At 45.2% G+C, this 18,446-nt stretch overlaps 1 protein-coding gene across 1 annotated transcript in view; it reads right to left on the bottom strand.

Annotated features, from left to right (window-relative positions):
* Positions 1 to 6,206, bottom strand: part of LOC309543479 (CD209 antigen-like protein A) — a 106,524-nt gene extending 100,318 nt beyond the window's left edge. The window contains exon 1 of the mRNA XM_082275959.1: positions 6,172 to 6,206. Within this exon, the coding sequence (XP_082132085.1) occupies positions 6,172 to 6,193 (22 nt within the window). The 5' untranslated portion in view covers positions 6,194 to 6,206. The remainder of the gene's footprint in view (positions 1 to 6,171) is intronic.
* Positions 6,207 to 18,446: the final 12,240 nt, after the last annotated feature.

Here is an 18,446-nt window from a genome sequence, read left to right as displayed (position 1 = left end):
AATCTCAGATCTGATGCCTGTATGAGAAAATCATCCTGATAAGTACAATTACGCCGTAAGCACAAAAATTGGCCTTTTGGGACTCCTTTTAGCCAGGGGTTATAATGGCAACTATCAGTTGGTATAAAACCATTGTTTTCTTTTAAGTGTGTGTTGGTAGTCAATCGATCACCATTGACCACCAGATTTAAATCGAGAAACGTCAGTTCTGAACTACTACTTGAATAATCAAGTTTGATCCCCCTATTATTGAGATTGAGAGACAGTGTCTCCATCCCATAGGAGGAGGATGTCATCAATGTACCTCCGCCACAAAATAAGTTTACATGATCTCTGAACACCTGCCTCTGAGAGTCTTCCACCCTCACACCGGTGAGAAGTTTAACGAGTGGATCCTGCCATTTCTTCCTTAAAGTGAGCTGAGGTCTATCCATTAGTTTGGATGACCAATTGTATTTGCTAAGCAGCCCTTCTTACTAAAACTTGTTTCTCAAGCCGCTATACGGAGCAGCATCCACATATTGACACTTGCTACATTGGGAAGTTTTTTTTAGCGACACCTAGTCGCTGGGACATTTTTACATGTATATATTTTTGTGTGTGCATTCATTTATTGGGACTATATTTTCTTCAATGGACTTATTGGTGATCACTATTAATTTGGTGGACATTATTTGTTGAACATATGAGTTGTCTTTTTTGGTACATGCACTTTTTTTATGGGTTAAGTGCTACACATATTTTACACTAAAACATTTCAAGTGCCCGTGGGACTTTATATGAGGTACAACACAACACAAAGACAATTCAAAGATTTGTATTAGATAAAGACATGTCAATATAAAAACAACAAGCTGATTTGCTGTAATTGTAGTCAGAGTCAAAGCACATAAAAAATCCCTACACATTTCCTAAATATTCATTCACTTCATCAGGAGTAGATTCTACTGACATAATGTCTACATCCTAGACATGCCCAAAAACATGTCATCATTATACACAGGGCGTGTCTAGTATATCCCGTCCTTCTGCTCTGCTCCCGGGATTTCCCCTGTCTTAGTACAATGCAATGAAGCTGTGATTAATAAGCAGGAGCTGTCAAAAAAAAACCTGTCTGCCAATGTTTATCAACAACATTGCTCAGACGGGAATACAGAAAGTTACATTGAAACATTGTAACTTTCTGTTTATCCATTTATCGATCAAAGGGATGAACTTCAATCTCAAAGTGAAGAGAGTTAAAGCAACCTTGACAAGTAAAAAATGAATATTTAAATGTTCCTCTGTTAAACCCTTTATTAACCCCATATTCTCCTTCTCCATTCAATTGTAATTTTCCTGCTGATTTTTTTTCTATTTTATTAACTAATAGTTAAAGTGGTTGAAAAGTCAGAAGGTTTTTTTTTTAATCTTGATGCATTCTTTGCATTAAGATAAAACGACTTCTGTGTGCAGAAGCCCCCCTCAGCCTCCCTAATACTTACCTGAGCCCCACCTCTGTCCAGCAATGTCCACGAGTGCCTTGGCTGTCAGAGATTCTCCCTCCTGATTAGCTTAGACACAGCACCAGCACCATTGGCTTATGCTGCTATCAATCAAAGTCATTCAGCCAATCAGGAGAGAGAGGGGCTGGGGCCACAGCTCCATGTCTAAATGGACACAGGGAGCTGTGACTCGGCTCAGGTGCACTCACCAGGAGGGAGGGGCCAGGAGCACAGCAGAGGGACCTGAGAAGAGGAGGATCCGGGCTGCTCTGTGCAAATCCAACATCACAGAGGAGGGAAGTATAACATGTTTGTTATTATTATTGAAAAAAAAAAGACTTTACAATCACTTTAACCACTTAAGCCCCGGAGGATTTGGCTGCTCAAAGACCAGGCCCCTTTTTTCAACTTGGCACTGCGTGATTTAAACTGACAATTGTGTGCTCATGCAATGCTGTACCCAAACGAAATTTACGTCCTTTTTTTCTTACAAACAGAGCTTTCTTTTGGTGGTATTTGATTACCTCTGAACTTTTTATTTTTTGCGAAATTAATTAAAAAAGAGCAAAGATTTTGAGATAAAATTAAATTTTCAACTTTGTCTTTTAAAAAATATCCAATATATTAAATGTATGTCATATATTTTGGCCAAAATGTATTTAGCTACATGTCTTTGACCAAAAAAATGTATTTTTATTGGTTTGCGCAAAAGTTATAGCCTCTACAAACTATGGTGTATATACTGGAATTTATGCAGCTTTTACTTTCTGACTGCCTATCTCATTTCATGAAATGATAAAATGGCAGGGCAGTACAAACCTCCAACCCCCCCAAATTACCACTTTTTGGAAAGTAGACATCCTAAGGAATGTCCTGAGAGGCATGTTTTTTCATTGAAATGATATATTGCTCACGTATGCCTTATATAAATGTGTAATTACACCCCAAAATATATTCTGCTGCTTCTCCTGAGTACAGGAATACCACATATGTGAGACTTTTTGGGAACCTATCTGTGTACAGGCCCCCGAAAACCAATCACTGCCTTCAGAATTCCAAAGGTTGTACATTTTTCATTGCATTTTCTCACTACCTATTACGGTTTAGGAGGCCCTGCAATATCAAGATACCACAACCCCACCCCAAATTACCCCATTTTGGAAATTAGACACCCCAAGTTATTTGCTGACAGGCATGGTGAGTCCATGGAATAATTTATATTTTGCCACAAGTTTTGGGAAAATTGTTATTATTTTTTTTAACACAAAGTTGTCACTAAAAGATAAATTGCTCACACATGCCATGGGTTTTTGTGGAATGACACCCCAAAATACATTCTGCTGCTTCTCCTGATTACAGGGATACCACATGTGTGAGACTTTTTGGGAGCCTAGCTGTGTACGAGACCCCGAAAACCAATCACCACCTCCCGTTTTCTAATGGCGAAAATTGTGCATTTCACCTCCACACTACCTGTCACAGTTTCAGAGGCCCTGAAACTTCAAGATAGCACAACCCCCCCCCCCAAATTACCCCATTTTGCAAAGTAGACACTCCAAGCTATTTGCTGAGAGGCATGGTGAGTCCATGGAATATTTTATATTTTGCCACAAGTTCCTGGAAAATTATTATTATTTTTTTTTTTTACACAAAGTTGTGACTAAAGGATATATTGCTCACACCTGCTATGGTTATATATGAAATGACACCCCAAAATACATTCAGCTCCTCCAAAGAATCGTGTATGCAGAATCTCCTTCCACCCCCATCCTCCTCCACAGAATTACGGTAGATATGTAGGATTTCCTTCCACTACCCTCCTCCTCCACAGAATTATGTATGCAATGTTTCCTTTCACTACATTCCTCCTCCTAGCAATTATTTATGCAGGATATCTTTCCACTATCCTCCTCCTCCAATGAATTATGTATGCAGAATTTCCTTCTACTATCTTCCTCATCTACAGATTTTTGTACTCAGGATCTTCTTCCACTACCTCCTTCTTCACAACATTATGTATGCAGAATCTCCTTCCACTACACTCCTTCTCCACAGAATTATGTATGTAAGGTCTCCCTCCATTATCTCCTCCGCAGACCTATGTATGCAGAACCTCCTTCCATTATCCTCCTCCTCCACAGATTTATGTATGCAGGCTTTCCTTCCACTACCCTCCTCCTCCACATAATTATGTATGTAGGATCTCCTTCCTCTACCCTTCACCTCCATAGATTTATGTATGCAGGATCACCTTCCACTACCTCCTCCACAAAATTATATATGCAGGGTCTCCTTCCACTACCTCCTCCTCCACAGAATTATGTATGCAGGGTCTCCTTACACTACTCTCCTCCTCCACAGAATTATGTATGCAGAATCTCCTTCCACTACCACCTCCTCAGAATTATGTATGCAGGATCTCCTTCCATTACCTCCTCCTCCACAGAATTATGTATGCTGGGTCTCCTTTCACTACCTCGTCACCAACAGAAATATGTATGCAGGATATATTATTTCTCTAACCTCCTCCATTTATATAATCATGTATGCAGGGTCTCCTTCCACTACCCTCCTTTTCCAAAGAATTATGTATGCAGAATTTCCTTCCATTGCCCTTCTCCTCCACAGAATTATGTATTTAGGGTCTCCTACCACTATCTCCTCCTCCTCCAAAAAATTATAGAAGCAGGGTCTCCCTCCACTATCTCCTCCACATACCTATGCAACATCTCCTTCCACTACTTTCTCTTCCACAGAATCATGTATGCATTTTCCATTAGATTTTACTTCTTTTTATTCATGAGAACTAATTGCAAATGCAAGTTAAAAAAAAAATTCAGGGAGAATAAAATACTTACTATTAGCCTGCAGTTGTATAATTTCGTCTTCAATATTTTTTTCTGAGAATGGAAAAGAATTCAAATAAGTGAATATTCCTTGATGTTTGATGACTCACAGGAGCAAATATTTCCATGCTTGCAAGGCACAGCTGTGGTATATAGGAAGATATAGTATTAAATGGCTATATGCTTAGTGTAAACTCTTAAAGAGGTTGTAAACCTTGGGGGAAAAAAGAACAAAACCTGTAAGACAAAGGCATAATGAGCTAGTATGCATTGCATGGAGATATCTGTTAGAAGGGGCAGCTCACCCAATACTGATCTATAAAGATCACAAAAAACCTTGAGTACCCTGAGGACTGCTAAACGTCAGAAACCTCGCCAGTCCCGATGGGCACTCTTCTTTTCAAGGTTCTCTTTCCACATTACCTACAGACTCAGGTCAAAGAATGTCAAGCCTGGTGCATTATCACGCATGTTTGAGGACACTAAGGGCTTGCCAGCACCAGATACTATCCTGCCAGCAGGGAACCTTCTCTTGCTACAGACTGATCTCGTATCACAGCTGAAGCAAGGATCTGCAGTTACCGGCAGTCCTATCAGGGACACCTTACAGACAAAAGAGGGACTTCTTTGGAAGGGAGAAAAAAATCTTTGTCCCAGAAGTTGTTCAAGTAACAGTACTGGGTTTCTGTCATGACCATCCCTTAGCAGGACACTTCAGAATCTGCAAGACAGTAGAATTAGAGCAGCGCACATTCTGGTGGCCTGATCTGGAGAAAAATTGTAAGGGCTATGTAAATGCATGCATTACCTCTACCTGAAAAAAGAGCACCTGAAACAAGGCCTGGGGTCTGCTCAGACCTTTGCCTGTGCCAGACAGGCCATGGACAATTATCTCCATGGGCTTCATAGTGGAGCTGCCATCATCAAGAACGAGCCAAACAGATGTCAGCAAACATGCATTTGCGAGCACTCATCTGTCACCAAGGCTGGCGCCAAACAGCCTATTGAAACAGAGCTTCAGCACTGGATAATTGCTATTTGGTCTACAGCGTTCTGTGTATGTTGCTGCATTCCTGATTCCTGTGTTTGACCTCTGATCTTGACCCCGGCTTGCTTCAACCCATTCCTATCTGCTACTTGTCCTGACCCCTGGGTTCACCTCGGATTCTGTCTCTGCCTGCTGCACCTCTTGATCCTGCATCCATTGTCGACTGACCCGACTACGCTACTTCCTGCCGTATATGCCTGATCTGTGCGTCTGTTACCAACCCGGCTCGTCTGACCCTGCTTCCAGCTCTTCCAGCCTGCTTCAGCTCCTTCAGTCCAGCTCAGCATCTTCTAGCACCTGCTTCTTGCTGTGCATCCACAGTCTGTCATCAGCCAAGCCAATCTGCCTGCTTCCAGCTATCCTGCTGGCACATCTGCCTGCTGTCTCATCTGCCTGCTGTCAGCTACTCATGGCTTCCTTCCCAGCTACTACCTGCACAGACTGCTGGACAGATCATAGGGGCACTTACCCCACCATGCTGTTGTCTCACCACCAGTGGCCCTCAAGCCAAGAGCTGTATGAGAGGCCTTTCTCCGCACGTCAGGCTCACCAACAAGATAAGAGACAACTACCCTCCTCTAGATAATTCCAGAGAATTATGTATGCAGAGTCTCCTTTCACTAACCCTTCCTCCACAGAATTATGTATGAGGGATCTCCTTCCACTACCCCCTCTATCCACTAGAATTATGTATGCAGGTCCTCCACAGTATGATATCTGCTTTATTTTTACTAAACTTTACTGCTGTTTATTCAGGAAGGTAAAAAGCAACCCATGACCCTTTTATGCTCACTGTTATTCTTCAGCTGTGACATTTCTTCTTTAATACTTTTACCTGTAAAGGAAATAGAAAATGATATCAGTAATTTTTTTGCAGTATTTACATGAGGTAATGTATATACCTACAGATATATTCAGTTTCACAGAGAGACATCAGGCAGCTGGTAATCAACACAATAACAACAGAGAGTAAGATTTCCAAGGAATAAGCCAGCCAAATTTTGTACTGACCCTTTACACAATATTTAAGTACTTTTACAAGACCACATTTAGAAATGGAGACCTCAGTCAGCGTTTAATTAAGAAATAATCAGTATTTGGGGGGCGTGGTCTGTCGCGGACCAAGATGGATGCTTGATCCAGGCACTCCGCTCCACGATCCGGATCCGCCGCCACTAGCAGCCACAGCCAGCAACCGCACATCACCCCACCGAGCATCCTCGCTCAGGAGAGACACCTGGGCATCCCCCTCCGCTGCACACACACAGTGCTCCACGGCGTCTCCTCCATCAAGTGACCCTCCCTCATCCATCAACGCTGGAGATATGGACACAACAGCAGCTCCTGACCTCCCCACGATGGGACAAGCATCTGACAGAGGTAAGAGGATCGCTTCCTCCCCTGCCCAATCTCCATACAAAGGCTCACATCCCAAGAAGCAGTTCTGGTCCACAGATGCAGATATTGACAGGGCCCCAGCCCTAGCAGCACTTCCTGCTTCAGAGGCTGCTATTAAATCCATGCTACTCACCTTACAGAAAGAACTGCACAGAGAGCTTCAATTGTCCATATCACAAGTCCAGGACAGAATTGAATGCCTGAAGGTCAGGACTGACACTCTGGAAGACACTGTGTAGGAGCATGCTAAGGCACATAATGAAGTGCTGGATACTCAGGATTACCGAGCAGAAGAGCTGCACAGTATAAAAATGAAACTTGCAGACCTGGAGGATCACTCCAGGTGTAAAAATATAAAATTCAGAAATATCCCTGAATCCATCAAACCAAATGAGCTGACCCTGTATTTACAGCGTCTGTTCTCTTTGCTCCTTCCACGCTTGGACACACGCGACTTACTTATTGACAGGGCCCACCGCATTGCTAAACCTTCTCACCTACCTGCTGACGTACCCAGGGATGTGCTGGCAAGGATTATTTTTTTCCACGTGAAAGAACAAATCCTCCACACAGCTAGAGTGACGAAACCCCTGCCAGCCCCATACACTGATCTGGCTCTTTTCAGCGACCTATCGCCAGCCACAATGGAGATGCGTAGAGCTTTTACCCCTATCACGTCCATCCTTCAAGAAAGGAAAATAACCTACAAATGGGGTTTCCCCACCAAACTCCTTGTAACGTACCAGCAGCAAATGATCCCTATCTTTTAACCTAAAGATAGATACAAGAAGTTGACCAATTGGGGTCTCCTGCCGCTTCCCCCTCTCACTCCTCACCGTGGCAAGTCTCATTCTAAGTCTTCACCTCAACATGGTCCCTCTCCTGACAGGAACAAAAGTTGATGGCTTTCCTCTCCAACATCTTCCATGCCACTACTGTATCTGGCGTGGTCGTTGATACACCACTCTTCCCACACCCTCAGGGTACAGTGTGTCACGCACACTTGCTAGTTGCTCTTGTAGTCTTACTTTTCAGTTTCCCTCCTACTGGTTTATTGCATTGATTCAAAGTCATAGAGGCAGTTATATGTTTCTTTGTCTCTCAACATTTGTATTGCCTAGTCATTACTTATAATCCTGATCGCATAGGTAATGTTGTGAAATGTTACTTGATTTATTTTTTTGACTGTTAAGTGTCTCATAACTTGATACTTCCTGTTTCCCTCTCTAGAGGGAGTGGGAGCCAGTAGTCCCGTTTTTCCATTCACACATATCCACCTGCAGAATCCATCATGACCCTCAATATCACCCCTATTAATGCTAAGGGCCTAAATTCCCCGTTTAAAAGACACCTTTTATGGAAGGAAGCCCTATCCCACCAAGCACATGTTATATGTGTACAAGAAAATCACTTTCTACAATCCAAACCTCCGAAATGCTCCCACAAACAATTCTCTAACTGCTTTTTTGCCAACGCTCCAAAGAAAAAAAGTGGAGTAATGATTGCGATACGCGATTCCATTAAATTTATTCTACATCACTGTGAAGTTGACGACAAGGGTAGATACCTATTATTATCCGCTACCTTTGGGCACACTCTAATAATCCTAGTGAATGTGTACGCCCCCAACACAGCCCACAAAAAATTCTACTCTCACCTGCTTACCAAATTGGCACCATTCAGATCAGACCCAATTATTTTATGTGGCGACTTTAGTTAGTTTCAAAACATTGTTCATAAAACGATACCCGAAGGGGAGCAGGAGATTTGGACTTGAGGGAATTAATAAAGTGTGAAATTTGAGTCAGACGGAACTTCTCCACAGGCGGCATCTTCTTCTTCAACATAGAAGTACAATGTGATAAGGTTATAGGACCAAGTAGCAAAAAGAGGGGGTTCCCCTAAATGGGACTTTAAAGGCACATATCAAATAGAAAACCTGGTATGTATTTTGAAAGTGGCTTTATTAATACAAAAATAGAAAATATAAGGTATTGGCATAAAAACAATGTACAAGCATTCGGCAGATGAGAATAGGACTCAGAAGCTAGAACTTAATACATGTTTCGAAGATATTACTTTCTCCTTCTTCAGGGGTAGTTCATAGCGGTACTCTGATAATATACAAAAATATAAGCATGAGTGCCATGAATAATGGAATCTACTCAATACAATGCTTTTATAATTCACAAAACATACTGTATATCGATTGTGAGTACTTACAGAGTTAATCAAATCTTAACTTTGTGTGCTTGTACAGGAAGATAAAACCATTCCATCCAACACCCCTCCTCCGGTCCATCCCTATTAGCCAATACTTACGGCTTAGGCGCAACTGCTCAGATCTCAAAACCTTTCAGATAGCTGCGGATGAACTCCTAGACCGGTTGTCACGGAGAGGCTACTCCAAAAAGTCCCTCAAAAAAGCCTATAAACGTGCTCTATCTAGCGACAGAAACAAACTATTGGCCCCTACATCAGCCAAAAATTCAGATGCGAGTGACAAACTGAGAATAATTACTCCCTACACATACCAACACTGCAAGATCAGGCAGATTGTGTCCAAACATTGGCACCTTTTGTCCTCTGATCCAGTTCTAAGTCAATATCTCTCAGACGCACCCAACTTTACCTTTAAAAGAGCTCCTGCCCTAAAGGAAAGGTTGGTTCGCAGTGAATTTCTGGACAGTACCTCGCTCACCTGCTGCAAGTACAAAGGGACCTTTATGTGTGGTAGCTGCAAATATTGCGGCTACATGTTGACACAAAGGAGCCCCACATTACCCAATGGGACCACCCACAGAGCCAAACACTTTGCCAACTGCCGCACCATTGGCGTTATCTACCTTCTACTGTGCGATTGCCAGTGTTTCTACATTGGCAAAACCAAGCAGGAGTTCTGGCAACGGGCTTACCGCCATATCTTGAGCATGAGGAGGTCCGACCCAGACCTCCCGCTTGGTCGGCACGTAGCCACGGTACATTTTGGCAAAATGCCCAAGATTAAATTTCTAATCTTGGATCGCATCCACCCGGGCCCCAGAGGAGGAGACTGGAACAAAAGTCTCCTCCAACTTGAGCTCAGGTGGATATACCACCTTAAGGCCACTGAACCCCCTGGCTTGAATGGGACACTATCCTTCAAGCCCTTCCTCGAAGGGTTTAACTCCGGGGGCATGGAGACTTAACCCTCTATCATCTAGTTCATAAGATCCCACCTCCTTTCACCATGCCTGTCATATTTGGTTTACACCTATCACCCAAGGTGCTGATTAACAGCAGAGTTTCATGTTGCCTAATTTTCTTAAATAAGCATATACTGCTGTTTTACATCATGTTCGTGTCTATATTTAAATGTGCTCTCTCTGCTCCAATGTATTATGTTTGATGTCAATTTTGGTATATATACTTGCATTGTTATGCTTTCTTTTTTGCTCTACTAACTTAATTTCTTTCCTCTCCCCAATGTTTGCTTTGTTGTCATTTATTTGTAGTGTTGGTTTGTAAACATTTGGTTGAGTGCTCTTTGGCGATGTATATATTCCCATACACACATATATTATTATACCATCCTGTGAGTATCTCTGATTGTCAGTATCCAAACCCATTGGGCCAATTTTTGAGGCATATTGGGTTATCTGACATCATGATATGATTCAGGCATTCAAGCCATCGTTTTGACCACTCATGTCTCTATTGCAGGGCCATCCCGGCACGGTGAGACACATCGCGCATTTAGCGATGCATACCTTTGGTCCTTTCCACCCAGCGCCAGGTCTCCTCCTGTCCGACGCTGACCAATTGAAAGCGGAAGTGCCTCTGCACTTCCGGTTTTGCTCACCGTGCCGTTGGAATGCAGGCGCCGGCCCCGCCCACGCCACGCTGCGCGTCAGCATGACGCGCGCGCGGCTTGGGGGCGGGCTCGGCATCGGCGATCCAGGAAGCCCTTCCTGGACGCCAGCTGTTACCCATGCCGCTTATCAATAGCCTGACGTTCCATATTGCACCAGTCGGGCTTCCCACCCCTGGAGTAGATAACGGAGAACTGTGTTAGTTGTGCTGCTAGATAGTTATTCCAGAGGTCTGGGACACCCAAACCCCCCTATTTCCTGGAGCGTAGAAGTGTATGTTTATTAATTCTATGTCCCTTCTGTCCCCAGATAAATTTAAAGATGTGACCTTGTAGACTCTGAACATGGGATTTCCACACAGGGATCGGGAGAGACCGGAAGAAATAGAGGATCCGCGGCAAAAGAGTCATTTTAACTGCATTGACTTTCCCTATCCAGGAAATATGAAAGCGAGACCATTCAGATAATTCCCGCTTCAAATGTCGGAACATGGGTGGGTAATTGGTTGGATAAAGTTTGTCTATCATGGGGGTTAACGACACCCCTAAGTAGGGGATGGAATCCTAGTGCCAGGAGAAAGGGAAGTGATCCTGCAGCCAAACCACAAGAGAGGAGGGGAGGGTAACATTAAGGGCCAGGGACTTAGACATATTGACTCGCGGGCCTGAGGCCGCCCCGAAAGCGTCTAGGAGGGAAACGATATTGGGGAGAGAAATCAATTGGGAAGTGACAAATAGCATGATGTCATCTGCAAACAGCGTGCATTTGTGGGTAGCGGGTCCGCACTGTATACCATGAATGTCGGGGTGGAGGCGGATAGCTGTTGCCAGGGATTCTAGGGCCACCGCAAAGAGGAGCGGGGACAGGGGGCATCCCTGTCTCGTGCCCCTCCGGATGGGTATATTCGCCGAATAGTAACCTTGCATCCGGACCTGAGCGACCGGATAAAAGTAAAGGGCCCGAAGCGTGGTGAGGAACGCGGGGCCAAAGCCCCAATGTTCTAGGGTGCAGAAGAGGAACGGCCAGGAAAGGGAGTCAAAGGCCTTTTGTAGATCCAGGGACAGGAGAAAACCATGTTGGGGAGGACCACCATCCCACCTAAAATTTAACGGAGAGATGACATCAATCACTCTCCTTATCTGGTCAGGTCCCTGTCTACCCGGGATGAATCCAACCTGATCTTTATGAATGTATTTGGCAATAAAGCTAGATAAACGATTGGCCAAAATTTTCGTCAGGATCTTAAGATCGTTATTAATAAGCGAAATCGGTCTATAATTGCCCACCTCGGAGGGATCCTTCCCAGGCTTGGGGATAACCGATATGTAAGCTTTATTAGATACTTCTTCAAGGTTAGCACCGCCCCTAAGGGCATTGAAGAACCGAACCAGATAAGGAGATAGGACCGATACAAAAGTCTTGTAGTAAGAATTCGAAAAACCGTCAGGCCCTGGGGCAGAATTGGGTCGAAGAGTCTTAATAACACCCAGTACCTCCTGTTCATCAATAGGGGCATCCAGAAGGGATCTATGGGAAGCCGATAGGTGGGAAAGAGGAACTTCGTTCAAAAACGAGTCAGGATCATCCCCCTTATGGGGAGTAGGGGCCGCGTAAAGACGGGAGTAGAAGGAGTGGAAAGAGTCCATGATGGAGTTGGGGTTACTTGATAGAACGCCAGAGCGGGACTTAATCTTAGGCATGGATACCGCACAAAATTTAGGGGAGAGTTAGCGCTAGTTTCGTACCCAATTTGTCCCGAGCGGCGTAAGAGCGAGCCGTTTGCCACCGCAGGGCCTTCTCTGCCCTGGAAGTCAGGACCAGGTTCAGTGAGAGCGTGACCGCATCCAGTTATGCTAGCGAGGCAGGGTTAGGGGATCGCTTATGGGCTCTACGGAGGCGAGCGTATTCAGTCTCCAAGCGGGCAATGTCGACCATTCTTTCCTTTTTAATTTTTGCCCCCAATTGAATGAGGTAACCCCTGATAACAGCCTTATGGGCCCCCCAGAGGGTAGAGGGGGACGTGTCAGGGAGATCATTAAGCGCAAAATAATTGCGGAGTGCGGCCTCTATCATGGAACACCTAGCGGGGTCGCTCAGGATGGACTCATTGGTTCTCCAAGGCGAAGGGCCACGGGGAAGCCAGAAGAAGGAGAGCCGAAGAGAGACCATGGAATGCTCCGACCAAGGGACATCTCTAATTTTAGACTTCTGTGCAGAAGGGACGTCAGTTGTGGGGATGAAAATGTGATCTATACGCGCAAACGTATGATGGGGTGCAGAGAAATGTGTATAATCGTGGGAAGAAGGGTTCAGTTCCCGCCAAATATCAATCAGGCCTAGCCAATGAAGTGTTCTGGCTACTTGTAGACTCTGTTTGGAGGGGGCGGCGAAGCCTAACACCAGAGGAATTAGACTTATCAAGGGAGCAATCAAGGGCTAAATTGGAATCCCCCCCTATGAGAACTCGTCCCTCAAGATGTGGAGAGAGTGTGAGAAACATATCGGTGAAGAATTTCGCCTGACCCAGGTTGTGGGCATAATAGGAGACAAATGTGTATAACTCCCCTTGCATGTGACCTTTAACTAAAATGAAACGACCGTGGGGGTCCAGAACCATGTGCAGATGGGAGAAGGAGAGGGATTTAGCAAAGAATATGGCGACCCCTCTCTGCTTGGAGGGGGCATTGGCAAGATAAAAGGGGTATTTGTGATGGACATATGTAGGTTGATAGGACTCCGGAAAGTGAGTCTCCTGAAGCAGGAGAACCCCCAGTCCCTGGGAATGATAGTGTTGGAATGCCTTCCTACGTTTGACCGGCGAATTTAAGCCCTGGGTGTTGTGTGATGCCACCTGTAGAGAGGAAACCGTACTCACATTAGTCGTCATGGTGGGCTGTCATAGAGTGCGCTGGGGTGAGCTTCGTAGCAGACTCCCAATGGTTTCCCTGGGAGAGGTCAGGCATAGCAGCGGCAAAAGAAGAAGGAGCATTAACAAACTGGTCGGACCGCAGGAACCCACTGAAAAGAAAAAGAGACCAGTAAAGGAACAAAGAGAGAGCAAAGGGGACAGTCAAAGGAGAAGAAGGGCACAAGAGCATGCTCTTGCGCAGAGATAAGGTGACCGCAGGCAGAGCCCACAGTCCCCCATCAGATGTTCGGATGAGCCCTGAACCAGTCAGGGCACATTCCTGTGGGAGGCAAGAGGCAACCAACTTACGTCCAACAGGAGGAGGCGCAATGACACCTCCCAGGTCAAAGAGCCCCAGCCCAGCATTCCTATAAAATACTTTAAAAAAAAAGCAAAATCAAGGCACCACGACACCGCTATTGAAAATGCGGGATCAACTGCCCAGTATACACCATGAGGAGTATAGGAGCAGGGTAAATGAGTGGGGAAGGACTCCATGGATTGGGAGGGAAGGAAAATAAGGGAAGAGGGAGGGGTGGAGGGACAGGGAAATGACGGGGAAGGAGGGAGGACAGGGAGGGGCAGCGTTAAGAGGTAGTAGGAGGAAGGAGAAGGGGACCATAAGCAAGATAGCACTAAAAACATTCAAAAGTAATGAGTAGTGGTCCCATCACAAAAAAACTGCTACCAGCTAAGTAGCAGATAGTCAACACCAGCCATGACCTAGAATATAAAAGAGTTAGTTCGCTGGAAAAGAAAAACGTAGAAAACAGTCCAAACATGGACCCAAAAAGGGGGTCAAAAAGTAAAGGCAGGGATCATCGAGGACCCAAAATCAGGCGAAGAAGAGTAAACTCCAATAGCCTAGAAGAGGAGTAGTAGGAGGGTCCCCGCAGGCATCAGGGTGGCTTGACATCCCGGTAGCGCTTTGTTTGCTGCTTGTTCCATATCGGGGAGACAGGGCTGATCGGTGGAGGCCGCTTGGAAGATTCTCTCCTGGAGGTAGAAGAGGTGGGGGACAGGGTCCCTAGTGATAATTCCCATTTGCATCAGCATGTGTTCGCCATCCTGGAAGTTGGTAAAACTATGAGTCTTGTTCTGAAAGTGGAAATTCAGGCGGAAGGGGAAGGACCACCAGTATTTCAGTGCCCTAGCAAATAGTGCTAATGTAAGCGGCTTAAATGCTCTGCGGCATTGAATGGAAAAGGGGGAGAGGTCTGCAAAGAGTTGAATCTTGTGGCCTTGGATGTTCAAATCCTTTCTACCCCTGTTCTTTCTCATGAGTTCCTATGTCCATAGAGTCCATAGGGTAAATAGGAAAGTCGCCTACCTCCGGCTGGCCGCGGTCATCTGAGGAGATGTGAGGCGCGGCCACCATTTTAAGTGTGTCCCGCTCTGGTGAGGTGAAGAAAAGACGGCGGGATACCTCTCTGAGGTGGCCTGCTGACATCTAATGAAGGTCCGCCGGAGGAAGGGGCAGTCGATGGTGCCGGTCATGAGGTGTAGTGCGCTGTGATGCCGGTGCTGGGGCTCTCAGGAGACCGGGGAGGCGCGGAGCTCCGGGCTAAGGCGCCATGTCGGAGCTGCCGCGCATCGTGGCGACTTTAATGACATTGTGGATACCAATCTAGACACTTCCAACCCCATTAAATGCAGACCCTCGGCCCTTGCTGCCCTTCTGACAAATGAGGACATGTATGATCCATGGAGATGCCTCCATGGTGACAAACGGGACTACACGTTTTTCTCTCACCCTCAGCAGTCTTAACTCGAATCAACCTTTTTCTGACCGATAAACACACCTTGCAATTAGTCACAGAAGCCACTATTGGTTCTATTACGTGGTCAGACCACGCAACGATTTCCCTCAAAATTCTAGAACGGGGTGCCTCGCCACCACACACTACATGGAGGCTGAATTCCTCTTTACTCACGAATCCCGCATATGAATCTGAGATTCATCTGAGATTGAGACTTTTTTTGAATTAAACAGTGATTCTGTACATGATCATTCCATCACCTGGAATGCGCATAAAGCCTTCCTACAAGGTTTGTTCATCAAATTAGGGGCCCAGGAACGCAAAAAACGCCTAGCCACCACAAATTCCCTTCTTACCTGTATTAGAGATCTGGAAAAAGCCCACAGACAAAATGTATCCGACATCACACGCTGAACTGAAAACTGCTCGATCCCAACTCAGTAGCCACCTCTATCAAAATTTTGACCTGTACATTAAACGCCTTAAACTGCAGTTCTATTCCTCTGCCAATAAAGCAGGCGCCTTCCTGGCCAAAATGTCCAAAAGACAGGCAGCCAAAACTAAAATTCAATACCTCACAAATTCCACGGGTGACCGCTTGCGCAACCCCCTAGACATTGCTAACGAATTTAGCGCTTTCTATGCCAAATTATACAACTTGAAAGATACAGATCCCTCCCCTCCCCCCTCGACAGCAGATATCTCCCACTTTCTATCATCTGTCCAGCTACCATGGATATCACCTACACAATTGGAAGCCTTATCCGCTCATTTCTCCCAGACAGAAATTCTGGCAGCTATTAAATCACTCCTCCTCCACAAAGCACCAGGCCCGGATGGATATTCTAACAAATACTATAAGAATTTCGCCCCCCAACTCACTTCACAACTCTGCAAAGCTTTCAACCACTATCTTTCCACTGGCACTATGCCTAAAGAATCACTTGAAGCCTTGATAATCACCCTCCCCAAACCAGGTAAATCCCCTGATAGTCCTGCTAACTATCATCCAATTTCCCTGTTGAACACAGACACCAAATTATATGCGAAATTGATAGCACAACGCCTCTCTGCAATTCTTCCCCAACTCATTAACCCAAATCAAGTGGGTTTTATCCCAGGTAGGCAGGCTGTGGATGGCACCCGCCGTCTCTCGACCTTATCCTACATGTGAAGCACTGTCGAGCGCCTTCTCTCTTTCTTTCCCTGGATGCAGAGAAGGCGTTCGACAGGGTCCACTGGAAATATATGGAAGCAGTCCTCTACAAATTCGGATTATCAGGCCCTTTCCTCACTGCCATCATGAATCTTTACTCCTTCCAGAGTGCACGGGTTTAGACTTCTGGCATCACCTCTGACCCATTCCTAAAAACGAATTGATCGATACAGCAACAAGGGTTTGGCTAGCCACAACTCAGTCTACAAAAGGCCTACCACAATCTATACTCGCACATCTTCCTATATCAGCTCTGGAACTGATATCCCGGACCCCCCCATCTTTACAAGGTCTGCCAAAGGCATACATAACTTAAACCAAATTCTCTCAATGTCTGGCATACAACCATTCCATGATCTCCAATAATCATTTGATTTGCCGTCCAAATCCCTTTTCCCATACCTAAGGATACGTTCAATCCTCTCCAACATTCATCTGACGTCTGAACCATCCATAATGGATACGACACTGAAATTTTATGATACTCCCAAACCTGCAGTTAAAGGCATATCCCTCATATATACTACGCTCCTGCAGTCTACACAAAATGCACCCTCTTCATCTATGGACTTTTGGTCTTCGACAGTTCCCAGTTCACCACTCCCAAACGTGTGGCATTGTGCAATGCTCCTACCATTAAAAGCTTCAAGGGCATATCCCATTGGGAATCTCTACAAAAGCTATTCCACAAATGGTACTTTACCCCCTCTAGACTGGCAACTATATACCCCACCTTGTCTCCGTTATGCTGGCGAGGTTGTCAATAGGATCACTTCAACATATCTGGTGGGACTGCACGCATATCAAACCTTTCTGGAACTCAATCTCAGCATTTCTCTCTTCCCTGTGCAACATATCCTCCCCACTATCCCCTTTGGATCTCCTCCTGGGTCTCTCAATTCCTACATGGCCCTCTTGCGTCAAAATCCTGGCTACCCATGTCCTCATAGCAGCTCGTCTCGCACTGGCGAGAGCCTGGAAATCACCGAAACCTCCTACGCTAGCGGATACCAATCTCTTACTAAACAATCACATCCGAATGGAATTTGTCTTTGCCAAAGCCAAGTTCACCACCGCCTTCTTCTACAAGCACTGGGCACCTTGGCTCTCTGATAATAGGAGTGATAGCCTATGAACCTCTACCGGACTCGATCTAACTGATTCCTGAACTCCACCCCAGATAACCTACATCACCCCAACTCTATTCTGTTTGGGAAATACAATGCATTCCCACGGACTGGGGACACTCCCACACTTTCTATATTTGGTGTCCACCTGCTTGTCAAAATGTTTTCCTATTTGTTTTTTCTTTCTTCCTTCCTTTTTGTGGAACCTTGCCGGTACACGGTTTCCTCCTCACGTAGCCCCTCCACTGATTGGCCTAACACAAGTTAATCACTGATGAACCTAAACTATAATACTCCCCTTGTTGTACCCGGTCCTGACTACAGTTGGTTCCCAAGTGGGGTAGTCGGAGCCCGGTGTACCTTAACGTTTGGACTTCACATGGTGGAAACTCAATACTCATGTGTCGCCGGCTAGGTCCACTTGTAGTGCCTAGACTCAATCTGATATTATGTTCATGTTTCTTGTTCCTAATCTGTGACCAATGCGATATTTTTTTCTTCTTTATTGTGCTACTACAATGTTTGTACATAACCTTCTTGCAAAAACTCAATAAAAATTTGGTTATATAAAAAAAAAGAAATAATCAGTATTTAACCTCTTGCCGACCGCCCACCGTAGTATTACTGCGGCACGGCTGTGCAAAATCACATAGTACTACATGATTTTTTTTGCGCGAGGTGTCTAAACACAGGTGGAGTAGGACCACGATAGGAGCGGCGCCGATGGCCTCCCGCGATTGTCAGATAAACTGACAGAAAACCCGCCTGCCTATGTAAACAAAGCAGGCGAGTCTCCTGTCAGACAGGC

The sequence above is a fragment of the Pelophylax lessonae genome (genome assembly GCF_965119305.1).
Source record: "Pelophylax lessonae genome assembly, contig: HAP1_SCAFFOLD_57, whole genome shotgun sequence".
NCBI classification, from domain to species: domain Eukaryota; kingdom Metazoa; phylum Chordata; class Amphibia; order Anura; family Ranidae; genus Pelophylax; species Pelophylax lessonae.
Note: the sequence above shows the minus strand (reverse complement) of the source record. Positions and strands in the feature narration are given on the sequence as shown.